The sequence below is a fragment of the Palaemon carinicauda genome, chromosome 24 (assembly GCF_036898095.1).
Source record: "Palaemon carinicauda isolate YSFRI2023 chromosome 24, ASM3689809v2, whole genome shotgun sequence".
NCBI lineage: Eukaryota > Metazoa > Arthropoda > Malacostraca > Decapoda > Palaemonidae > Palaemon > Palaemon carinicauda.
The window spans coordinates 62,505,198-62,532,697 of NC_090748.1; the positions used below are offsets into that span (position 1 = coordinate 62,505,198).

A 27,500-nucleotide genomic window follows, 5' to 3' on the forward strand; every position below is an offset into this window, starting at 1 on the left:
AAGTCTACAATGAAAAGTGGGCATTCTTCTGCAATTGGTTCCGTAGAAGGGGTTCTTTTCTGTTCGGAGCCTCTCTTCAACAAATTGTGGACTTTTTTGTCTACCTTTACTGAGAGAATCTCCTCTCAGTCTCATATGTGAAAGGCAATCGTTTAACTTTGAGCCAAGTCTATGAACTTGATGGCCTAGATCTCACCTCCTCCTGGGAACTGTCAATGCTCATAAAGATATTTGAGCAATCAAGCCCTCCATAAGAACTCCTATCACCTGCTTGAAATGTTACTGTAGTTGTAAGGTCCCTAAAGGGGCTGCCGTACGAAATTTTATGGCAAACATTAGCTAAAGGCCTGACTTCAAAGACAACGTTTAAGCTTTCTATGGACCTGGTGAAGCAAGTAGGCAAAGTACACAGCATATCTTACAAAATTAGTTGTTCTGAGGGGTGAAGAAAAGTCTTCTTTACCTTTGTTTCAGAGTTTGTGAATAAAACTCAGACCCCCACTGTGGAAGATCCAAGGTTTAATTAAGATCTTCTCCATCTCTTCCCTTAGGGATGTGACCAATGATCTTAAAGACTTGCTTATTTGTCCTGTAAGGTCGCTAAGACTCTACTTAAAGCAAAACTAATATTTCAGATTGTATCTTCTAAATCTGCCTGTTACTTCAAACAGGTGTAAGAAGAAAATCTCTAAAAATACCATCCCCTTCTGGCTTCAAGAAACAATAATGAGAGCATATAATCCTCATTCATTAGGGAATCCTGCAAAACTTGCATAGGCACACATTCATGAAGTCAGAGGAGTTTGTGCAACACTAACTTTTTGGAAGAACCTGTTAGTGGCTCAAGCGTTGAAGGTGAATGTCTGTAATTGCCAGACAACTTTCTCAGTACACTACCTGAGGGGAATTATACCCACAAGACCTTCAATATATTCTGCCTAGGACCTGTGGGGAGAAGCTGAACAGGTTGCGTAGTATGCCTAATTGTCTCAGAAGGCTAGAAGTATCTCGACTGAGATAGTGGCTGTAACAACTTTTGGGTGAAAATAAGAAAATCTTGCATTTTTTTCTTTCCTTACCACTCCCTTGGGGTACTATGGTCGTTCCATTATTTGCTGGAACGGACTCTGATGCAGGTAAGCTATCATAGTGAGTAACTGTTCTAATGTTTAAGATGGAAGCATGTCCTTCCATCCTCCTTGTGAGGGGAAGAAGGATATAAATGTAAATTTAGTACTTTTAATAGCAATATTTTACAGATAATATACCCTGTTAAGGATAGAGGTCTAGCCATGACTGTCTATTGCCAAACAGGAACCTAGCCTACCACCTGGAAATCTATTCTCTGCAATTCCTAGGTGAAGGTCAAAGTGACTTACCATTGTACAGGTGTCTAAGCACCTGACCATGTACTGTTACATTTACTAGAGAAAAGGAACATTCCCAGTACATACCATCTCACTTTACAAATGATGCAAGAACTTGCTAGGATCCCTTTCCTGAGTAGAACATTCTCAGTACCACAATGTCTATCCCACAGGAAGGGAAATGGTAGGAGTCACATGTATGCAACTCTTATCGATCGTTATTCCTGGACGTCTACGAAGACTTCTTCCTTGTTCTTTTCAAGTAACAGAGAAGTCACCTATTTTATCTCTATGCAAGAACTAATGATAAGGTACCATGTCTTTGTCTGGTCTTAGAGCTTGGTAGGATCTCGGGAAGAATATCATGTGTGCATGGCAATCTGGTGCACATATATGGTTCTTGCTCATGGGGAACCAGCGTGCGGAGATCGAGCACGTAGGTGTTCAGTTTATGGTATGTTCCTGGAACGTATTCATGGGGTCCCATGCGAAGTGATTTAGTTAAGCCTTCAGATATGTCTAGGGTGCAATAGTAAATGTAGAACTCTTTTAGTCTCTGGCCTTACTAGAAGATGAAGTAGTACTTTCAGAAGTAGGTAGAGCAAACAGTTTGGGGCACATACACTTGCACAAGTAAGCTTTCGAGGGTCGCATTCACAGTAGAGCTCTCATGGGTGTGCGAACAGACTTGGATGCACTTCTGAAGGGGTGGTGCACATGAAACAAATGAGAACGGGCTGCTGTAAGAGTGCACGTATGAACAGATGAGAGGCGCTTATGAATAGATAAGAGTGGCTGAACACACAAGTCCTCTGCGTTGAGATTTCGTCCTCTAATTTGTCTTTGGTGAAGGAAGCCAAGGGGAATTTTGGAGCAGAACGGTCTCTCCCATGAGGAAAGAAATGGTAGGAGTCACTTGTACATAATTTCTATTGATCAATCTTTGAGCTTCTTCGTCCATAAAGGAAAAAAGAAGGGCATAGCCCTTCTATCTCGACTGGCTGTTTGATGAGATGAAGGTGAAGCAGAAGAGGGGGAGGAGCTTGAAGTTCTCATTTCAAGTGTCGTTCATGCCAGTGAGGACCCTTCAATGGGGAAGAGGTCCTGGGAACTCCATAAAGAGATGGCACAACCCAGTGATACATCCTTAGTACCTTTCTGACAATGAGAAGACACCAAAAGCAAGGAGATGGAGGACAACCTTTTGCTTCACACTAGTTGTCAATAAAACTTTCTTCCTTTGACGACGTATATTGAAGTCAAATGATTGCCATCATCCTTAGGAATATGTTGCCATCGTCATCTGGTCACACAAGCAAGGGACTAAACAGCAAACAGGAATGCTTTCTAACAAAAACAAATATATAGGTCTCGGAAGGTTTGCACAGAAAACTGTCTGCACACAGTTACATTTGTTGCAAAACCACTGGAAAGTTCTCCTTCCTTCTAAATATCCTTGCAAAGGATTATCTGTAAACATGATTATCTAAAAGAAAAAAGCAGAATATTAAAACAGCTAGTTGAGGGCACTGGAAGTATGTCTGCAATATTTGGTAGCTGAAAGTAAAGTTAGAGCTCAGTCTCGGTGGCTTTCTGGTGGGTCGGGTAACTATCCCCTCGATAAAGTTCTAACAACCATTTCCGGCTTTGCTGAAAGCTTATTCCTATTAAAGGATGAGGTATTGTATACATGTAGGAATAAATATCCTATGCATGGTATTTTGGGTAATGTTTTCCCTTTTCTCTTATTTTCAGTTTCTACTCTTCTCACTTGTCTTGTTATTTTTTGATAAAGATAGCAATCATATTTTGCTGTGATATAGCAACAGGCAAAATTTTAGTGGATCTACTTAAATCTTTGACTTTGCATTTAACATTTAGATTTTGAGAAGTCATACTATATTAAGAGTGGTATGGGATAAGAAAATACCAATTAAGCTAAAGGTCAAGATCTGTAGCACAGTAATAAAACGAGTGTTAATGTATGGATCGGAAAAAAAGGAGGAAGTAAAGTTTGAGAGAAGTGAGATGAGTATGATGAGGTCGATTGTGGGAATATCACTGCTATGAATATTGAAAAATGACGACATAAGATGAATGGCAGGCGTGGTGAAGATTACAGAAGTGATAAAACGGTCACGACTGAGGTGTGAACACGTGTTGAGGATGAATGGTGAGGAGGGCTTGGGAGGAACCTGTTAGGGGAAGAAGATTGAGAAGGAGGCAGAGAATTAAATGTAGAGATAGGGTGCAGGATGGCGAGGAAAGAAGAGGTTTGGTAGAAGAGGATGCCTTTGACAGAAGGCATTACAGAGGTTGAATCAGGCAACTGACCCCTTAATATGGGGGTAATGGTGGGAAAGAAGATTATAGTAGTGTACGTATACACTTTAATAGCCATGTTTTTATTTCGATAGATTTTGGCTCCATGTGTGAGGTCATAGAATTTGCGCTACGCTGCTTAGCAAAAAATTCTTGCTGAATACAATGAGCATAGTTTTTCTAAAGGTAAATTGTGTGTTCCTTAAGTCACAAGTCATTGCTTAATATTGAGGGGCCCTACATTCTGTCCAGTTTTGGACAACAATTCATTTGAGGGGAGTCCAACATCTATCCACATTATAGTATCTGTATGATTATTCCCACAAGAACGTATAGTTTCTACGGCTGAGGGCCCCCTTCCACTCTCCTCCAGTGCTAAGGACAATCAACTGATTGGAGAGAGGAGTCCATATGTGTACTCATTATTGTACTCATGTTGTGATTACCCCTAACCCGATATTGTAGTTTCGTAAATGTACACCGGTACCTTTCTTTGTTATGAATAAGAACAAATTGCTTACAAGTACTGTACTGCAGTAGGAGAGTAATGCAAATTTTATTCTGAATAATTACTATATTTTTCAGGATTATTAATTCCCGAGAGTATTGTGCTCCAGCCCCACGCCCAATTGGTAAGTTTACCACTGATTTAGTTGCACCTGTCTTGAAGAAACCATAACGTAATATGATAATTTTGTAGTGGATTTAAGAAATGTAAGACGTAATTGGGGGTACCTGTGTAATGTAAAGTTCTTATTTATTGGTTGTTATATACATCTATATCTTATACAGCAGTATACTGTATATTCTTTATAAGTTAAAATTTTCTTAAAGAAATAAAATGTTAACCACGAAACTATTTTTTATCTTACTGCAGTTGCAGATGCTTTAGATGCGGTCACACGATTGGAGCTTCACGTGAATCGCTGGCCGCACTCTCTTGGCTTATCCTATGTATGGCTACGAGATCACTGCCGGTGTCCAGAATGTTATAATTACGTAACCAATCAGAGAAAACAAGACATGCAGAAAATTCCCTTAAATATTCGACCAGCATCTGTAAAGACAACTAATGATGGCCTTGAAATTCAGTGTGAGTATTTTTTTTCTTGCAATTTGATTATCAAAAACACATTGCATTCTTATTATAAATAAAAATCCCGTCTTCTTGTAGGATGTTTATAATTCATAAAGTAAAGAGAGCAGCTCTTTCAGGGGAAGGATACTCCAAAATCAAAACATTGTTCTGTAGTCTTGGGTTGTGCAGTAGCCTCTGTACCACGGCCTTCCACTGTCTTGGGTTGGAATTCTTTTGCTTGAGGGTACATTTGGACACACTATTCTATCTTATTTCTCTCCCTCTTGTTTTTTTTTTAAGTGTTTATTTATGAAAGATTTATTTTGATGTTACTGTTCTTGGAAATATTTTATTTCAATAGTTTATTACTTCTCAAGTAATTTATTTATTTCCTTATTTCCTTTCCTCACTGCGCTATTTTCCCTATTGGAGCCTTTGGGCCTATAGCATCCTGGTTTTCCAACTAGGGTTGTTGCTTAGCTAGTAGTAATAATGATGTATATGCGAGGGAGTGGTTCAAAGCTAAAGCATGTATGTGTGGTTTTTCCATTTATATCAACTACTAAACTATAACATGAAGATAATAAATAGATACATGCATGGTTCTACCTTCCTTTAGATATTTATCTTTAATAAAGAATTAACAAAGTAAGAGTCCTGTATGCTTATTTTATGTTTATAAGGAAAAATGAATTGCTCTCTCTCTCTCTCTCTCTCTCTCTCTCTCTCTCTCTCTCTCTCTCTCTCTCTCTCTCTCTCTCGTGTTATGTATTTTGACGAATTTTTCCAATATTCATATGTTGTGGTTTTAAGAGCAAACTCACAAAAAAGAAAAAAAAAATTAGGGGCAATCTCACAAGCCCTTCATAAAGAAATTCATACGTTTTGCTTTAAGGAGTAAGCTAGTCTAAACCAAAAGGTAAAATCCTAACAAGAAAATCCTTTACCGGTCTCAACCTAAAAATAGCTTATGATTTGAAGTAAGGTATAGATATACTGTGATACGTTTTACAAAAGAAATCTTCTTAATTTATATATTATAATGTATCACTACAGCCAAACACGGAGTACTTGGGCCCGTATGGGTTCTTATTGAACTTGACATATATATTATATATATATATATATATATATATATATATATATATATATATATATATATATATATACATACATATATATATATATATATATATATATATATATATATATATATATATATACTGATATATATATATATATATATATATATATATATATATATATACATATACATATATATACATATCTATATCTATCTATCTATCTATCTATATCTATATATATATATATATATAACGGATTTTGAGCGAAGCGAAAAATCTATTTTTGGGTGAGATGGCCATGTCGTCCTGATGGAAGTTCCTATAGGGTAGCTTCCTAGGGTATATTACAACTACGGCGATATTCCCAGAGAATTTACCTTAAGGTACCAGAATTCTAACTCCTGGAGCGAGTATCCCTCGTGAAAGGGATATCGCGACATATCAGAGGACGTATTCTAGACACGTCACATGGCAATCTACATCCTGGACAGAGATTTCGTCTCGTAGGAGGTGATTGACGAGATACGAATTCGGGAAAGAAAAAGGGGAGCCGCTCCCAAGGCTTCCCTATCCCCCGATTCGTATGCGTGCCTGGCGCCAATCCTGGCGCCATCTGTATTCCTTGTAGCGTACACGAGATGCTACAGATACTGTATGTAGGGAGGGGTCCTACAGCCCTTTCTTAGAAAGGCAAGGGCGGGTCCATCAGGACGACATGGCCATCTCACCCAAAAATAGATTTTTCGCTTCGCTCAAAATCCGTTTTTGGGGCTCAAGCCATGTCGTCCTGATGGAAGTGTACCAGAGCATTACTGTATCTGTGGATTCTCAGAACGTGCCGTACTCCCCGGAGGTAATTTTTTCCCGGTCGACTAGACCTAGAGACCTAAGATGTTACCGTTATACATCTTTTCAACTAACTATAAACTATGTTAGAGCTTCCTGCCCCCTACAGGGAAGAGTCCTACTAGACTCTGGAAAGTCTCGAAGAGTACATATATCTATGTATGAATACCAGGTAAGCTAATATAGTGGTCTCGCCCTATATTAAGTAAAGCATAGTTTGTATAGAACCATTGCGTCAATATATATTGACCAGTAATCCGCACAATACTTGTATTGGACAAAGGTTTATATCCGCATAGGAAGAAACTAATAAAACCGCCCTCGTCCCTTTATGGGACGGAGTCCTCCCATTAGGGGACTACATAAACCAATGCAACATAGCTTGCATAACAGAACAATTCTATCAGAATTATCCCAGATAAGATACATAGAATTAAAATGCTCAATTATACCAATAAATTGACACAGGTGAAAGAGACGCAAGGTTCTCAAGAACAAGTTCATTGACAGATAATAAACAGACAGGTTAACAACAAATATATATATATATATATATATATATATATATATATATATATATATATATATATATATATATATATATATATATAAGAGGATAACCCAAAACTTTAAGCATAAGTATGATAGTAAACAGAACTTGTTTATCTGAAAGAAAAACCATTAAACACCACTTTAATAAGATACCAAGGTATCAAGTCATAAAAGTCTGTATTACAAATCAATCACATTAGCGTTAGAAACGATCGGCACACATGTCTGAACTTATGCTAGGTTCACCTTTGAAAGAAGGAACAGTCTATATGGGCACTTGGTGCCCTCATTTAGTTTGTAGTACAGTATGTACCTACACACTCACCCTGGACTTAATCGTCCCAATTAAGACCACTGTTCCTCGCAGAGTTAAACAGTAGGGTTAACTACACGACCCACTGCTACCACAGATCTCTTAAGTTCCTCTACTTGCTTCGCATAGTGGCGAAAGAACACCCTGGAAGACTTCCAGCCCGTGTATGAACGGAGATGTTCAAAATCCATACAATTAAAGAAATTTAGGGATGAGGCAACTTTCCTCGGATCGTGACCTGCGGGTGTACTGTCAGGATCCGCTCTGCGAATAAAATATGTGATTTTCGCTCTGAGTTGATTCAGAGATAAATTTGAGCCTGATGTTTCTGCCCTGAATAGTTGACCACCCTTGAAGTCTGAAGTTCTACGAAGATAGACCTTTAGGCATTCTACTGGACATAGAGATGCATCTTCTTTCAGAGGGCAGATTCTCCAGGGACCCCACCTGTTGGTGGGTAACTCATTCTTGGCGAGAAACGTAGGATCCGGAAACAGGTTCAGATCCCCCCCATCCAGGAACTGAACACGACCTGCCTCTCTCGAGAGGGCTACGATCTCACTAACCCTGGCCCCGGACGCGAGTGCAAATAGGAAAATAACTTTTTGCGTCAAATCCTTTAACGCACATTCTTCATTGCTCAACAGGGAGGCGAAATGAAGAACTTTGTCTAAAGACCATGAGATGGGCTTTGGAGGTGCTGAAGGTCTGAGCCTAGCGCAGGCTTTCGGAACTTTATTAAAGATCTCGTTACCTATGTCGATCTGGAAGGCAAATAAAATGGGTCTCTTCAAAGCAGATTTACACACTGAAATCGTGTTAGCTGCCAACCCTTGGCCATGGAGGTGGATGAAGAAAGATAAGCAGAAGTCTGTTGAGATCTCTTGCGGATTCTTTGCCTTTACAAAGGCCACCCATTTTCTCCAAGATGACTCATATTGCCTTCTAGTCGATTTGCACTTATATTCCTCTAGGAAGTCTATGCTGGCTTTCGAAATCCCGAAACGCTTTCTCACCGCAAGGGCGAGAAAATCATGAGCTGCAGGGTCCGGGTTTTCTGTAATGAAGCGCAGACAGTCGACTTCTGGACTCGCTGGGTCAGAACTGGATGTGGTAGCGGCACGAACTTCATCCGTAGTTCCAACGCCAAGGGGAACCACATACTGTTCGGCCACTTGTGGGCCACTATTGCCGCTACCCCCTTGAAGGCTCTCAGTTTGTTGAGGACCCTCAACAGAAGGTTGGGAGGAGGGAACAGATAAATCCTGGACCATCTGTTCCAGTCGAGGGACATTGCGTCCACTGCTTCCGCTAAGGGGTCCTCGTACGGGGACACGTACAGGGGCAACTTCTTCTTGTCTTTCGTCGCAAAGAGGTCTATTTGCAGTTCAGGGACTTGATTCAAAATGAAGGAAAATGATCCTGCGTCTAAGGACCATTCCGACTCTATCGGTGTGAACCTGGATAGAGCGTCCGCTGTCACATTGCGGACTCCTTGAAGGTGAACTGCCGACAGGTACCACTTCTTCTTTTCCGCCAATCGGAAAAAGGCTAACATCACTTGGTTGAGAGGTGGTGACCTCGACCCTTGTCGATTCAAGCATCTCACAACCACCTCGCTGTCCATCACCAATCTTATGTGGATCGAGTGACGCCGGGAGACTTTCTTTAAGGTAAGGAGCACTGCCATAGCTTCTAGAAAGTTTATATGAAAGGTCCTGAATAGCTTGGACCAAGTCCCCTGGACTTTTTTCCGATGAGAGTGACCTCCCCATCCCTCCTTTGAGGCGTCTGAGTGAATCGTCATCGACGGGGGAGGTGGCTGAAGAAGAACCGATTTCTTTAGATGTCTGGCTTGGGACCAAGGTCTGAGAAGAGTACGTAGCCGATGCGGCACTGGTCTTCTCAGGTCTCTTCGCGCGTTTGATGCATACCTTCTCCAAACTCCGGTTGCATCCTTTAGCTGTGCTCTTAGCACTGGGTCTGTCACTGAAGCAAACTGGAGAAAGCCTAGTACCCTCTCCTGTTCGCGTCTTGATATCCTTTCGGAATCTAGAAGTCTCTTGACAGAGCCCGCTATCTCCTTCCTTTTCTTCGTCGGGATGGAGAAACTGTGTGACAAAAGGTCCCAGTGGATTCCCAGCCACTGGAACTTTTGGGATGGAGAAAGTCGAGACTTTTTTCTGTTGATCTTGAAGCCTAGGTACTCTAGGAACTGGATCACCTGACTGGAAGCTTGCAAGCATTCGGTCTCGGATGCTGCCCACACCAGCCAGTCGTCCAGGTAAGCTACTACCTGAATTCCCTTTAGGCGTAATTGTTTGAGAGCTGCGCTCGCAAGCTTCGTGAAAATCCTTGGGGCTATGTTTAGCCCGAATGGCATGGCTCTGAAGGCGTACAGTCTCCGTTGTAGCCTGAACCCTAGGTAGGGGGAGAGTCGACGGCTGATTGGAATGTGCCAATAGGCGTCTGACAAGTCTATAGAGACTGAGTATGCCCTCTTGGGCAGTAAGGTCCTTATGTGTTGCAGTGTTAGCATCTTGAATTTGCAATTCACTATGAACTTGTTGAGTGGCGACAAGTCCAGAATGACTCTGAGCTTTTCCGAGTCTTTCTTGGGAACACAAAACAGCCTCCCTTGGAATTTGATGGACTTCACCTTTCGGATCACCTTTTTCTCCAACAGTTCTTGAACGTACTCCTCCAAAACGGGGGTGGAGTGTTGGAAAAACCGAAGGCACGGGGGTGGAGTGCTGTACCAGCTCCAGCCCAGTCCATTCTTGAGTAGGCTTTGGGCCCAGGGATCGAAGGTCCAGCGATCCCAAAATTTCATCAGTCTCCCTCCTACCGGTATCGTTTCACTTGGACTGCCGTCCTGAGGTCTTGCCTCCCTGACCACGACCACCTCTGAATCCCCTTCCCCTTGAGGGGCGCCTAGACGAGCCTCTGGCTGCTCCTCTAGGTTTTGCACGAAAGGAAGAAGACTGTCCTTCGAATGTTGGGGTGAATGTGGTTGACTGACCTGGCACAGCCTGGGGTACCCACTGAAAAGTAGTCGGGGTTTGTGCCACCATCTGGGGCACTGGAGGCAATGGCAATTGCAGTTGCTGTTGCTGTCTATAAGGCTTGGCTGGCCGAGACGGTAGCCTAGTCCTCATATTCTTCCTCTTTGGTTGAGGACCCTCATCCGGGGAAGATTTTCTTTTGATAGCCAGGCCCCACTTCTGGAGAAGGTTTCTATTCTCCACGGCGGCCTTAATAACAACCTCTTTGACCACATCGGTAGGGAAAAGGTCTTTTACCCAAATGTTGGAGGAGATTAACTTCCTTGGCTCGTGTCTCACCGAAGCCCCGGTGAACACGAACTCCCTGCAAGCTCTCCTTGCCTTGACGAAGCCATAAAGGTCCTTCGTCACTGTGGCTAGGTGAGACTTAGCCACTACCATGAACATTTCATGGACCTTAGGGTCACTTGCCATCGTCTCAAGAGTAGTCTGATGAGACATTGAGGCAGCCAGTCTTTCTTTTGTCTCGAACTCTCTTCGTAAAAGAGATTCGGACAGCTTGGGGAGGTCCTCGCCGAATTGCCGTCCGGCAATATCAGCCTCCAACTTTCCCACTGAGAATGTCAGATGGACATCCTTCCAGTCTTTGTGGTCCATAGGCAGGGCCAGCGACAAGGGTTTACACTCCTCCAGGGAGGGGCAAGGCTTGCCGGCCTCGACTGCCTTTAGGACAGCCGCAAACCCTTTCTGTAAAAAGGGGAAGGCTCTATCAGGAGAGGACACAAAAGAAGGGAGCTTCTTGCTCAATGCAGCTACCTTCGAGTTAGAGAAGCCCCTCTCTTTCATCGAGGATGAAAGTAGGGCTTGAGCCTTAGCGTGGTCCATAATAATGACCTCCTTCGGCTCTGTCTCCTCCCTTGAAGCTGGTTCTTTTCTCAGCCGGACATAGCAGTCCGGATATGATGCCTTGCTGGGCCAGAATTCTACCTCCTCTAGGGGAACTGAACCCAGCTTATCCGAGATGAAGATCTTTCCAGTCGTCATCAGCATGTGCTCAGCATACCTCCATGGGTTAGCATCTGAGCATATGGGAAGGTCTTTCACATTGAGCCTTTTCCGGGGCCCATGTGATTCTGCCAGGGACTGCATACGCAGTTCCATTGCAGCCGCCTTCTCCTGATTCTCCTTCTGCATTTGTTGGATCATTTCAACAATCGAAGAGAGGGCCTGTCCCAGTTCTGCTGGGAGACCAGCCGATGTTGAGGGGATAGGCTCCGGCATCTGAACCGGAGTAGCCGACACCTCGTCGACCTCATCCTCTACGACATCTGGGGTTTGAACTTGATCCTGACCTTCTGCCAGGAGGTCTTCTTCCAAACGTTCGTCCAGGTCAGACATCCTGTCATCCAACTGGATGTCTTGCATCGCGACTGCGACTTCCACGTCCACCTGGACTTGATCTTGAGGGATCTCCTCTTGAGGCTGGGGAATCACTGCCTCAGCTGATGCCTGGGGAAAAAGATACGCCCTCATCTTCTCACTTGGAAGATAAGGGCCAGAGGTGTTCTTCTTGAAGCCCCTTACCCAAGTACGAAGCTTTTCCCTTGCTATATCCCTTGATTCCGCCGTTCTAGGGGAATCAAAAGCCTCAGTAATCAGGTTAGTGCATACAGTACATACCTGAGGGTCCCAATACTGGAGATCATCCTTGGAGACAGCGCATGCTGCGTGTCTCCTACAACACTCATGTCCGCAGAGGTTCTTGCTGCGGACATTGCAGAAAACATTTCCGCACTTCGGAGGGTCCTCCTGTAAAGAGAAGAAATTTCCATGAGTATCAAGTGAACTATGTATCACTGGATATGCATAGTATAGCATAACAATTCATAAAGGAAAGACACACACTTGTGTTTCCCTCACAACCCATTGTTGCAGCCTTCCAGATAATAAAATCAAAATGGTTTATCTCTTCTAGAGTAACCAATGCAAGGTTTCCGGAGGAAACAGGTGGAGCTTACACCTAAGCAATGATTTTAAAATCCTGGATAATAGACAGGGAAGAACTCAGCTTCCTATCTGAGGGCAACAGCAAAGGGCTGTGCAAGAAAACACAATAGTGTTAGAAGATACTGTGCTGTACCTAAACCTTTACTATAGTTTTCTTCTTACTGTATATGCTATACAGAAGAATACTAGTACAGTATAGGAGGATGTGTGCCGGCCTGCCTTTGCCGGCCGGCACACACCACAACTAGCTTTAAAGTATACTACTTAACAGCTATAGGGTGGCAGCACTCTGGTTCAAATGCCTGTGCCGGTCGGCAGCAACTGCCGGCCGGAAACAGCCAGTGTTGGCCGGCAATGGCTGCCGGCCAGCAACTACACAAGGTAGTACCCAGCTGCCGGCCACACTCTTGGTGACCGGCAGACAAGGACTGACATAAGCCAGCCGGCAAAGGTACAAGACCGATGCCAGCCGGCAGCAAAAGAACCAGAAGACTACACCTGCCCGGCTGCCGGCCTCATAGGCCGGCAGCCGGGACAAGTACAGCACTAGAAGAAAATAGAATGGATGCCGGGATAAGAGTGTACACAACCCCCAAGCCCGGCAACCGAAAGAGTGCATATAAGGAAGGGGAGAAACTAATTCAGGCTTCCTTGACCAATGCCGTCCGGCTCTGCCGGCAGGCATGGATGAGGGACCAAGAGAGGTCCGGGCAGCACTCGAAAACATAAGACCCTTGCCGGCCAGCAGCTCTGCCGGCCGGCAATGGGCTGAGTCAATTCCACATCCCAACCTATACTAGGTCCAGAAGTAGAACGACGTACAGTACTGTAAGACCCCTGCCGGCCAGCTCTGCCGGCCGGCAAGGTACAGTACAGTAATGGCTAGGCCATTACGGAGATAGAGGGGGAAGGGACAAGAGGGTCCTGCCAACCTTGCTTTAGTGACAGATCACCTGCAGCCAAGAAACTTATCTTAGCCTAAGGGAGATCTAAGGGGAAAGGCCAGCAATACTTGCCAGCTTCCAGAGCACCAAAGCAAGGAAGGCGTTGCTACTCCCAAGGGAAGAACTTATCCTCCCCCGAGAACAGCAACAGGACTTAGTCTGGTCGATTACAAAAGAAGGAATCATAACTACAGAAACCTTCGGTAGTGACCTAAGGGAGCTAAGCTCCCTTTGTATGTGTTAGGTCAGCAAGGGGGACTCTGCCCCAAGCCAGACAACACAGACTCAGACTAAAAACTCTGTTGTTCTGTCCCTCTTGAACCATAACTACAGGAACAGGAAGGTACAGTAACACCCTAGTATAGTTTTATCGAAAATAAATTCGGAAAAAACCACTTAGGGATAAGCCCAAGGCTTAAACAGAGGGAAAGGGATTGCATACCTTCTCCGAAGAAAAGAAAGCAACCGGGGAGTATGATAAAGTATACTAAGGCTCCATAAGCAATTAGCCTAGGCACCCAAGAGAATCGATTACCTAATTCACCGAAACTCACACGTATACAATCTTTGAAATATTCCACACAGTCTAAAATGTATAAAATATAGCCTAAAGCTTCAATAAAATTTTAATTACACTCGGAAAAACCAAAATCATGCATGGAGTACTAGGACCAAACGACTAGGCTACATGGCCTAGCGTAGGCCAGAATGGCGAATACTTCGCCAAATAATACTAAGCACGAAAGGAAATCCTATGTAAAGCTAAATAGCTAAAATTTATTAAAGCAAAACAACCAGGAATGTCGCTCTGACTAACTAATTTATACCTAGCGAGCGACAGTGTCCAGGACACCTCTGGTAGGCTACGGCTCTTGTATCAAAGATTAATCCTATTAATCACTCAAAATTTTACCAAGAGCCTACATTTATACATAACAGACACTATACTCAACTTATCAGAGGCCAACGAAGACGGAGAAGCCATGAAAAGCCGAATAAATCCAAGATTTGCGAGAAAAACAGGAAAAAACACCGAGTTGTTAAGCTACGCAAAAAGGAATGCAGATGGCGCCAGGATTGGCGCCAGGCACGCATACGAATCGGGGGATAGGGAAGCCTTGGGAGCGGCTCCCCTTTTTCTTTCCCGAATTCGTATCTCGTCAATCACCTCCTACGAGACGAAATCTCTGTCCAGGATGTAGATTGCCATGTGACGTGTCTAGAATATGTCCTCTGATATGTCGCGATATCCCTTTCACGAGGGATACTCGCTCCAGGAGTTAGAATTCTGGTACCTTAAGGTAAATTCTCTGGGAATATCGCCGTAGTTGTAATATACCTTAGGAAGCTACCCTATAGTAACTTCCATCAGGACGACATGGCTTGAGCCCAAAAATATATATATATATATATATATATATATATATATATATATATATATATATATATATATATATATATATATATATATATATATATATATATATATATATATATATATATATATATATATATATATATATATATATATATATTTTCCTGCAAAGCTGGTCTAGCACAGAGTAAATATTTTATTCATGTATTTCATTTTTGTATTTAAGCGATGTATAGCTAGTTCGTAAGGAAAGTTCCACTCATTTAGGTTTAAGTAAATGTATGTAAATTATATAAGATTTTCGTCATTCATTTAATTGTATTTTTATTCAATTCATTATATGTAAATTTACGCTATCTTTAAGAATTCAATTTCTATTTCATGTAGTTTTGTTATGAAGTCTTAGTTAGAAAGTGCATGAAAATTCTCGAATTAGTTTAATTTTTTTTCTTATTGTCACGTGAGGTAGGCCTAGATGGGCAGAGTTAGCTGAGAGAGGGTTGCCTCGCAAGCAAGGTTAGTACCCCTTCTTCAAATTACTACGCTGGCAATCTTACGCCGCTATACCATGTCCCCCCCCCCCTTCGTGCAGGCCAAACTGGAAGGTTCTGGAATAATGAAATCCATATGTATAGCCATCTGCAATGTATAGGTAGCAGAAGAGATCCAACCTATCCCTTTGAAAGAGCCAAAGTTTGCTTGCCCGCTCTCCTGTCGAGTGTGTATCCTCTCAAACATGAATAAGTTTTTTACCCAGTGTATATCACATATAGTGTTGTTCGAAAGTTGATGAAATTTATTGTATGTTAATTCAAGTGTGTTGTATTAATGTAAGTACATTCTGACATAAATTTTTTTAATTGGCCCTGTGAGATTAGGGTAAATAGTGAAGTGTATTAATTTTTCTTAACTGTTATGTAACCTTGTGTGAACCAAAAGACGTAAGTGTAACTGTTACATATATTTAAATTGCAGTATTGTATGTTCATAAAAGTGCTTTCGTTAACTCTTTTTAGTAATCATCAGAATTAAAAATTTTCTTAAATTAATTACAGTGAAACAAGTGTTTGTATAATTTTCATAGAGTAACGTTTTCTTGTCTTAGTCTAAGGTCTTGTTGAGATATATTTCAAGTTATTCATTTTCGGTGTTAATTCCTTGGATTTTTTTAACTTTTTATAGAATATATTTATTTTTGTAAAGTGTGTATTATTTCGATCACCAATATTTTTCTCAGTATTTCTTTCAATTCCCTGACCAAGAACCATAGTAAGAGGTTGATTTTTTAATAGTTCACATAAATAACCACCCAGTTTTGTTTTGAGTGTAACGTAAGGGACCTTTGAATATTCAGTGTCCATATATATGGCCATCTGGGAGTTGCATATTATTCTCAAAGCTCAGGTATTTTTCAAGTGTAACAGATTTATGTAAAATATTCAGGTGAGTTTGGAGCTCGGGAGTTTATGTAATTCGCCAGCCGTAATAATGATAATGATAATAGTAATATATATATATATATATATATATATATATATATATATATATATATATATATATATATATATATATATATATATATATATATATATTCTTACAAAGTTAGTCTAGTGTAGAGTAAATACTGCAGTTTATTAATGATTTTATTTGTATTTTATATTGTTTTCATATATGCATTGAAGAGATGAATTAGACAGCCCATAAAATGAGCTCCTCTTGTGTAGATGCAAGATTTATTTGTAAATTACACAAGAACTTTGTGGTTAATTTCATTGTATTGTTTATTCGAGTCAGTATATGTAAATTTATGTTATTTCAAAGAATCAACTTTTTATTTCACGTAATTTTGCTACAAAGTCTTATGTAAACTATTTGAGAGTGTAGTGGGATTCATGTTTAGTTATGAACAAGGGCTTAGGTAATGTTCTTTTATATTTTATGAGATATTGCATCATGTTTGAGAGAGAATGCTCAGTAACATATGCTTTGGCAAATTCTGTACACTTGCTTTAGAAATTTTGCAAGGAGCTTAGTGATAGGATGTTGATGTTATCTTTTATTTATTTGGGAGACAAAGAGTGGGCGGACCTAGCTAACTGAGAGAGCGGTCTAGTGTGGCGTGAATACAGCGTTCGGGAGAGCATTACTTGGCAATTTAGATGCCTTGCTCGGCTCCCACGCTTCCCAAATCCTTTGGAATCTTCTGGAACAAGCAGTTAGGTTTTATAAAAAAAAGGGGACACACAGGTTACAGATTCAGAGAGAGATAGAGAATTGTAGCCTGAAGACAGTCCTCCTCACATATCTCACTCTCGCACGCAACCCAGTGTATTGTTTTTGAAGGAGTTCAGTACGTTTAGTGTGTCCTCTCCTAAGTGACTCTGTGCCCCAAAGCAAATCGTGTATCGAAAAGATACATAAGAGGAAATGGTGATTTTGAATTCATTGTATTAGGGTGAGTTTTGGCAATTTGTAGAGTTTTTGTAAATGACCCTGTAGGAAGGATAGATTTTGTATCGTGATCTGGTTATCTATTTTCATTAAGTATGAAACTTGTATATTGTATCTTTCAGATTTAATTTCAGGCTTTTGTATAATTTACATTGGATTATTTCTTTTCTTAATCTAAGGATTATTCAGATATTATAATTCAAGTCAAATTAATATATAATTTATAGATTGTAACTTTTTTGTCTTAATCTAAGATTTGTTCAGTCTTAAGATTTTTTGAGAGACTTATTTAGTTATTATGTAAATTCTTTCAAAGTGTTGTAATTTATATGGAATATATTTATTTTTTAAAGAGTCTATTATTTCCAATCACCATTTTTTTAAAGTCAGATTCTGCTTGTATCCTGTTAAGAACCATAGTAAGTCATAAATACTACTTGAGAGTAATTACCCAGTTTAGTTTGAGTGTAGTTAAGAGACCTTTTAATAATCAGTGTTTTATATATTGCTGTCTAGAAGTTATTTAACTGTCTCAGAATTCATGTATTAATGTTTTAAAGTGTAAAAGTTTTAACGCAAGAGCAAAGAAGTAAGTTAGGAATTCGAGAGGTTGATTAACTTGCCTGTCACAGTATATATGATATTATATGTTTAGTTCCCAGTCACAAGCTATAGTATAATATATTTTTTGGGCTCAGGCCATGTCGTCCTGATGGAAGGGTTCCTATAGGTAACCTTCTGAGGGATGTTTACTACAGTGATACTCCCAGAGAATTAAACCAAAGGTCTCCAGGATTCTAACTCCTGGCGCGAGTATCCAATAAAGGATATCGCATAATATCAGGGGACGTATTCTAGATACGACACATAGCAATCTTCACCCCGAATAGATTTAACGCTTCGATGTAAGGGGGAAGAGTGGCGAAAGAAAGGGGTACCGTTATAGGTACCCGGTGGACCTCCTTCCCTACTACTACTGTGACGCCATTCTTATTCTAGTAGCCTGACAAGAGTGTTGTGCTCCCTTAGCCCGGTGTTTTTTACTAGTTTTTCGGAATTTTCAGCATGCAATCCCCAGTATCTTTGTCATTTGGAAATTTGAGTATTAATTTTTTCCTGTGTATAATTTTAGTCTCCTTTTCCCTGTTAAATTTCAATACTTTAAGTGTGTTTGGGTGAGCATTGCCGAGACCAGAGGCAGCCATTTTATGACTGCTGTCGCCCGTTATATTATTGCATATTATTTATATAGTAGGGCAACAGTTACCACTTTTAACCCTGGATAGGTACGATGGGTCGTTTGCGACCCCGAGCGTCAAAAAAAAAACAGGTTTTTCTCACGTGACTCACCCCCGTGACTGAATTTGTGGGTGATCGACCTGCAGGAGGTGTCTCCCCTACACGCTCTAGTAGTGTCCAGATGTGCATTGCTGTAGCTGTACTCCTTCCCCGATTTCTGAGACGCGTCGGGGTCGAGCGCGACCGAGTTTACCCTTCTAAGGTAGTTTGCATAATTATCAAAGTTATTACGTATTATGAAATTGTCGTAGAATGGTGCAACTTGTATAGGTTATCAGTTGTGGAAAGTCTTGGTGGATTGTTTGGCTACCATGTGCATGATTATTTTTTTAGTTAAAATGTCGTTCATCACCACGAGGACCATTTTACCGCGAGTGCCCCTTTTTCATTTTTTTTCATTTTTTTGCCAAGTCATTTTTCCGTAAGATATTGCCAAATAGGGTCGTAAAACTTTTGCTTGTTTAGTGTTGGAAAGTGTGTCTAGATGATCTGGCTACCCATGCATGACTTTGTTTTTGTCAGATACGACGTAGTTATTGGTATATTGGGTATTTAACTGCGGTTACCAATTTCTGTTTTTTTTCAATATTTGTAAAAATTACTACGTAGTAAGGAATTGCCGTATATTATTCATTTTTTTTTTCATGTTTATGTGTTAGAAAGTGTGCCTTGATGGTTGGGCTAACACGTGCATGTCTTTTTTTTTTATCTGAGATGCCGTATATTAGAATGTCGGGCATTTTACCGCGAGTGTCCCTTTTTAATTTTCTTTCATTTTTTTGCCAAGTCATTTTTCCGTAAGATATTGCGAAATAGTATCGTAAAACTTTTGCTTTTTTAGTGTTGGAAAGTGTGTCTAGATGATCTGGCTACCCATGCGTGATTTTGTTTTTGTCAGATACGACGTAGTTATTGGTATATTGGGTATTTAACTGCGGTTGCCAATTTCTGTTTTTTTTTCAATATTTGTAAAAATTTACTACGTAGTAAGGAATTGCCGTATATTATTGATTTTTTTTCATGTTTATGTGTTAGAAAGTGTGCCTTGATGGTTGGGCTAACACGTGCATGTCTTTTTTTTTATCTGAGATGCCGTATATTAGAATGTTGGGCATTTTTCCGCGAGTGCCCCTTTTTATTTGTTTTGCATTTTTTTGCTTAGTCATGTTACCGTAAGGAATTGGCAAGTAGTGTCGCAAAACTTATATTTTTATAGTGTTGGAAAGTGTTTCTAGATGATCTGGCTACCCATGCCTATTTTTTTTTTTAGCCAGATATGGCGTATATATAAGTATGTGTTCGATTTTCCTGTGATTGCCATTTTTTCGTTTTTTACCCATTTCTTTCAAAATTACTACGTACTAAGGAACTATCACAGAGTAATATTTCATTTATATGTTTATTTGTCGGAAAATGTGCCTTGATGGTTTGCCTAGCACGTGGCTGAAATTTTTTTTTTCTGAAATGCCGTATATTAGAATGGCCATTTTTCCACGAGTGCCCCTTTTTATTTGTTTTGCATTTTTTTGCTTAGTCATGTTACCGTAAGGAATTGGCAAGTAGTGTCGCAAAACTTATAATTTTATAGTGTTGGAAAGTGTTTCTAGATGATCTGGCTACCCATGCCTATCTTCTTTTTTTAGCCAGATATGGCGTATATATAGGTATGTGTTCGATTTTCCTGTGATTGCCATTTTTTCGTTTTTTCCCATTTCTTTCAAAATTACTACGTACTAAGGAACTATCACAGAGTAATTATTCATTTAGATGTTTATTTGTCGGAAAATGTGCCTTGATGGTTTGCCTAGCACGTGGCTGAATTTTTTTTTTTCTGAAATGCCGTGTATTAGAATGTTAGCCATTTTTCCGCGAGTGCCCCTTTTTATTTGTTTTGCATTTTTTTGCTTAGTCATGTTACCGTAAGGAATTGGCAAGTAGTGTCGCAAAACTTATATTTTTATAGTGTTGGAAAGTGTTTCTAGATGATCTGGCTACCCATGCCTATCTTTTTTTTTAGCCAGATATGGCGTATATATAGGTATGTGTTCGATTTTCCGGTGATTGCCATTTTTTCGTTTTTTCCCAATTCTTTCAAAATTACTACGTACTAAGGAACTATCACAGAGTAATGATTCCTCTAGATGTTTATTTGTCGGAAAATTTTGTTTACTTTTTTTTTGATTGAATATCATCAAATTTTTTTAGCTAAAATATTATATTGTTTTACATTTTTTTTTTTTTCGATTTTATTTCCCTTCAAAAAAATTTTTTTGGGTCAGAATTTTAATTTTATAGTCGTAAAATAATCGACAATTATCCAGCAACCCACCATACAATTTTTATGCATATCCAATAATAATTAGACTAGTAAATAACACCTTGAAATTGACATACCCTTCCTACATTTCAAGTGGCAGATTAGGGAGTCTGAGTCAGTGTGGTTGGCGGCCATTTTGTGGACATATCCGAAGCGTAAGCTGCCCTATCTATATATATTCTTGTTCCCTATAGAATTTGTGATATTTTGGTATATTTTTACCTGCATAAATATCATATTATATATTAAATATATGTATTTTTTTACGAAATTTCTTAGTACTCAAAAAATTACCTTTAGATATGGCCCCTGATATAAATGTAATTTACAAAATAATGAAGATTTTTTTTACATATTTCTATTTTAGGATAACATATGTTTATTCCCTAAAAAAATTAGCCACTTCCTATTTCATTTGGGTACCCAAAAAAATTCATGAAATTTGGACAAATTTTTTTGGCCAAAAAAAGTTACCCTTTTTTTCTCATTTCAGATCTTCACCTCCATGGGTCTGACTTCATCCAAAATACATAAAGATGTGTCCTAAACATTCAAGAATCATTTCCTAAAAGGATTTGTGTATATATGTATAAACTTTTTTTTTATGAATTTTTATGTCAGGTCTTTTTTTTCTACTTAATTTTTTAAAATATTTATAATAAATAGTTTTTCTGCAGATGAGTAGTATTTATCTTTACAGTTGTTTTAAGCATTCATTGAAGTTTTTTTTTGGCAAAAGAAAAAAGGAGGTTACTGCAAAAACTGATTTTTCAAGAATTTTTTTTGGCGTCGGGGTCGTTCGCGTCCGAGTATACCCTTAAAGGGGTGTCCGAGGAGCGTACCTATCCAGGGTTAAGCTATTATTTTAGCTAGTTAGGTAAGTTATACAAGATGTGATATTGCATACATGATAATTATTCATTCTCTATTATGTGACTTTACTTTTCGTATGCGGGCGGGAACCCCGGTGGTACCGATTACCTTTGCCGGGGCTCCTACCAGAGCAAGGCTACTCTTGCTCATATATACGTTAGTAAAGTAATTCCCCTTGTTTAGCCTCACCCTTATCATTTCTTCTCAATTCGAATGAGATGTTAGATTCTCTAGAATCTATAGACAAGCTACGATAATTATTCTCTCTCTGAGAGAAGAGACTAAACCCTTCCTCCCTCCCTCCCTGAGTTATGCTGCCGTCATAGGTGGCAGCCACTGTCTCTCTTCATCGCCGTTGAATAGAACCATGTTCTTTCTACCTCCGGCTTTGATTCAGATAGTGACATACTCAGGGGGCCCTTGTCTAGCTGTCGACAATGTCGTCAGCACAGGAAGCCATGCTTCCCCAGCTCATTGTTTGAGGAAGGCAGCATACCTGCCGCCACCTCTGATATCATTGAACTGTAAGACCCTCACCCCTCCCCCCTCTGTCCTTTAGTGATGACAAAATTCTTTCACCGGTATTCTGACAGTCATCCCGGCTTGCTAGGATGACTGCGTTACCGGCTGGTATCCTGCCGGCGGCAGTTAGTTCCGGCGTCTCTGCCACCTTCCCCCTATTGCGGTAAAATTGAGACGTCTTCTGACGGCTTTCGGTGGAAAACCTAACATACGTTGGAAAGTCCTCAGCTCTCTCTTGAGCTGCCATCCAAATTCCTTGCCGCCGACTTCATTGCCGGCGATAGGTCTTCTGTGGATGGGTGGGAGCCAGAATCTGATAGATTCTTCCCCTTCCATTGGAACTTTCATTCTGTTAAGGAGACAGTAGATGGACTTATAGTCCCCCTACACTAATAGTAGGAAATTCTCCTTCCTTAATCTTTCTCTTTCTCTTTCGGTTAGCACCGTCAGATACTAACCCAATAATGGCAGTGACTGCCGGCAAACTACTGTATACAACTATACAGTATGTTTTCTACCCTACTCTGTGTTTCCTATCACGGACGATTGTTGAGACCATGATATTCTGTTGAAGCTGAGTATTCCCTCAACACCCAGATAGTTTTCCTTGATCATCAGGGACTTACAATACCCGAAGGTATTAATACAATACTACAGGTGGAGAATGTTAGCATAAGCTATTTACTAACTCTAACTCTAGTTGCTAGAGTTTCTTTTCCTTGTATCCTCCCTATCAGGGAAACTGAATATTAATACTGACGGAGGTCTCAGCAATCGCCTGGGAGAGGAAATACAGATATGTGTCCTTTCTATTTCCTTTCAATCTTACTATCCTAAGCTACCATAAACAATAGTGATTACTATTGTCATCATAAACTGTATGCTTTCATATCACTGATATAAAAAACAAAAATACTCATTAGTATTTTTCCTTTACAGGGAGACCCTATGGGGAAGTGCAGATTGATGTTCTGCAACCACAAGGGGAAAGACTTCTGTGGCCACACGATGTGCAGGACTCATGTCCCTGCTGCGTCGCCATAGGAGTCCTAAAGTATTGGGACCCGAAGGGTTGCCCCACTTGGTCAACCCTGCTGGCCAACGGCTTAGGCGAAGCCCCCTAGTTACCCTAGAGACTAGGGATACAGCGAGGGACACCCTTCGCAAATGGGTAAGAGGGTTCCAAAAGAACTCTCCCTGACCATACCTGCCCAATGACTCCCTGAGGTGCCTACTGTTCCCCTAGGCTCTGCTGAGTGTGGTGGTGTCCCAGGAACAGCTCCGGTTCCCCTTCGTTCAACTGAAGATTGACTCGGACATCAACAAGGCCCTAGAAGGCATGGACATCCACCAAGAGAAGATGTCAGAAGTGTCCACCGACACCAAACAGGACCTACTACAAGGTGGCCCTGAAGAGAACGTGGACCCTCCCCGAGTAGAGGAAGAAGGATCGTTGTCAACGGCAACAGACGACCCTCAGTTTGCTGTGACGGCATACCAACCTCTTCCGTCAACGTCCTCGGCCCCAACTCCACAACCTGTTAACCAGGTTAACGCAAGCGAAGAGATTCTGACATCTTTTTAACGAATGATGGAGTCATTCCAACGGGAACAGGAGACGATGCGGGAATTGATTAAGCAGCAGCAAAGGTTGTTGCAGGAGAAGATGAACCGCCTCAGAACTACCAAGGGCATCTCCAAGAAGCCTCTTAGAATGTCTGATCTCCCTCATTGCTCTGAAACCAATCCCTGGAGGTAAGCAGAGCATATGCTAATGATGAATGGGAAACTGTTCGTTTCCGAGAATTTGGGAACCAGGCAAATTTAAGACCTTGAGTTCTTGCCTAACTTTTCGCCCTATCCAGATTGCTATGTGAGACTGCGGGATGAGAATGCGACCCAAAAAGAAACAGTTCCCCAAGAGGTCATCGTGTTTGATCACGAGCAGGTGCAAGCCATCCCCCTGAAGGCCTTGAAGGGAGCCAGATATACCAACTCCAAAGTATCAGCACTGAGCAAGAAGCACCCCACCTTTCTTGCTCCTTCCTCCATCTCTTTCCCCTTTACGGAGAAAGCACTAGACTTTGCCGTCAAGGCAGTCGATGAGGGAAAACCATGTCTTACCATAGAGGAATGCAAGCCATTCTCTCTAGTACTGCCTACCTGCGAGGAGAAGTGGAAGGATGTCTACCTAACCCTCTCCGTCTCTAAATTAGACCCAGAGATAGCAGGACAACAGTTCAATGAGAACCTTCCGAAGTTGCCAGACCATCTTCCGAGGAAAGAACAGGAGTCGAAAGAGAGACTTGCGGCTTTCCTCTCTCATCAGAACTGCCTGGAAATGAGTGCAGGTCAACATAATGCCCCAGAAATGTTCCTCTTCCTGGCTAAATCTCACATGGGTACCCTTGTGAAACACCTATACGCTTTCCTCAGAACGAGGAGAGCTTGTAGAGAGTTCGTCTTGGCTTCAGCAACCATCAGACATGAACCAAGGAAGCTGATTACCTCAAGTATCTGGGGTAAAGACCTTTTCCCACAGGAACTGGTCCAAGAGGTCATTGCGAGAGCAACCACGGAGAACAGGAACCTTTTCCAAAAGTGGGTCATGTCCTCAAAAAGGAAATCTTCCTTGTAAGGAGGTCCTCAGCCCAAGAACAAAAGGGCGAAGAGACCACGAAGACCTACACAACTCCCCACCATGACTATGACCACAATGCCTCAGAACACCTTCCAGATGGTCCCCTCAACAACTGGTAGCCCAGTCACCAGTATTTAACCCTACCTTTAAGAGGCAGTCGACTTCCTTTCACCTCAGTCAGAAAGGAAAAGGTCCTAAGAGAAGTTCTCTAGGAGGTAACTTCTCTCGGGGCCGAGGAGGACGTGGTCGCGGAAATAAATCCGCAGGACCCCCCAAGCAATGAGGGGTTCCAGGTAGGGGCAGACTACATCACTTTCAGGATTACTGGACCTTTGATCCCTGGGCCACAGCCTGATCAAGAATGGACTAGGGTGGAAATGGAGCAGAACTCCACCCTGTTTTCCAGAATTTTTCCAACACTCCAACCCCCTTGTTGGAAGAATATACCTCAGAACTCTTGAACAAGAAGGTGATAAAGTAAGCAAAGTTCATCAAGTTCAAGGGAAGGCTGTTTTGTGTTCACAAGAAAGACTCAGACAAACTCAGAGTCATTCTAGACTTGTCTCCACTCAACAAGCTCATCGAGAACAACAAGTTCTGGATGCTTACTTTGCAACACATAAAGACCCTTCTACCAAAAGGGGCATACACGGTCTCAATAGACCTAGCAGATGCTTACTGGCATCTCCCGATGAGTCGCCTTTTCTCCTGGTACCTAGGAGTCCAACTACAGAAGAAGAAGTTTGTCTTCAGAGCAATGCCCTTTGGACTGAACACAGCTCCAAGGATATTCACGAAGCTAGCAGACACAATCGTCCAACAGCTAATGCACCGAAGGAGTTCAAGTGGTAGCATATCTAGACAACTGGTTGGTATGGGTAGCATCCAAAACTCCTTGGCTGCAAGCAGCCAACAGAGTGATCCGGTTTTTGGAACACCTGGGCTTCCAGATCAACCGCAAGAAGTCTCGTCTCACTCCAGCTCAACAGGTCCAGTGGCTAGGAATCCAATGGAACTTAAAGTCACACCACCTCTCCATTCCATTCAAAAAGAGGAGAGAAATAGCGGGATCTGTTAAGAGACTAATCCGTCACAAGAGGATTTCAAGACGCCAACAAGAAAGACTAAGGGGCTTTCTCCAGTTTGCAGCAGTGACAGACCCTGTGCTAAAGGCACGTCTAAAAGTTGCGTCAGGAATCTGGAGGAAATACGCATCTAACGCTCGAAGAGATTAACTAAGGCTGACCCCGGCCTTGCTGCGCATGCAATTAAGGCCGTGGTCAACAGCCTGAAGCCTAGCATGGACAATTCCCCAGCAACCACCGCAACCATCAGTGGTGATACACACGGATGCCTCCTTGGAAGGATGGGGAGGTCATTCTCACAACAAAAAAATGCATGGGAATTGGTCGCACCAGTTCAAAACATTTCATATCAACATTTTGATATGAAAGATCAATCCACATCAGATTGGTCCTGGACAACGAGGTGATAGTAAAGTGTCTAAATCGACAAGGCTCGAGATCACGCCACATCAACCATGTGATGCTAGCCATCTTCTACCTGGCAAGGAGGAAGGGATGGCACCTATCAATAGTTCTTCTACAAGGGTTCCGCAATGTGACGGTGGATGCTCTATCCAGGCGAAAGCCGATCGAGACAAAATGGTCCCTAGACGCAGACTCATTCTCCTTCATCTCGGAAAAAGTCCTAGAACTGCAAATCGACCTCTTCGCAACGAGCGACAACAAGAAATTATCTCGTTACGTAGCCCTTTACATGGCCCCTCAAGCAGAAGTGATGGATGCCAAGTGCCTCAACTGGAACAGGTGGAATCGCATTTACCGGCGGTTTCCTCCAACCAATTTCCTACTAAGAATCCTCGACAAGCTAAGATCCTTCAGAAGGACAGCAGCAGTAGTAGCCCCCAAGTGGCCCAAAAGCAATTGGTTCTCTCTAGTCCTAGAGTTGAAACTGAAGCTGTTTCCTCTACCGAATCCAGTGCTATCTCAACTGGTCCAGAAGTCGACTGTCTACGCTTCGACCTCGAGAACCAACAACCTACATCTCATGATTTTCTCACCTTAGCAGCGAACAAAAAATTTGGAATCTCGAAGGATAAAGTTGACTTCATCGAGGAGTACAAGTCAAGTTCGACTAGGAGCAATTTGAATCGTCATGGAAGAAATGGGTGTCCTTTGTGAAAGCAGGGAAACCGACAGAGATATTGATAGATTTCTGTCTTGCATTCTTCATACACCTCCACGAACAAGGTCTGGCCTCTACTACAATTATTTCTCTTAAATCGGCCCTTGCTAGACCACTTCTATATGATTTTGAGGTGGACCTCCCAGGTGAAATCTTTAATGAGATCCCGAAAGCATGCGCTAGACTCAAGCCAGCAGCCCCACCAAAGCCCATCACGTGGTCTTTGTAGAAAGTCTTGCACTATGCTGTAACCTAAACAATGAGGATTGTATTCTAAAGGATTTGACACAGAAAG

At 41.5% G+C, this 27,500-nt stretch overlaps 1 protein-coding gene across 1 annotated transcript in view; it reads left to right on the forward strand.

Annotated features, from left to right (window-relative positions):
- Tmlh (Trimethyllysine hydroxylase) overlaps positions 1 to 27,500 on the forward strand; it is a 184,889-nt gene that overhangs the window by 53,868 nt on the left and 103,521 nt on the right. The window contains exons 2-3 of the mRNA XM_068348137.1: positions 4,275 to 4,321; positions 4,567 to 4,782. Of these exons, the coding sequence (XP_068204238.1) occupies positions 4,275 to 4,321; positions 4,567 to 4,782 (263 nt within the window). The remainder of the gene's footprint in view (positions 1 to 4,274; positions 4,322 to 4,566; positions 4,783 to 27,500) is intronic.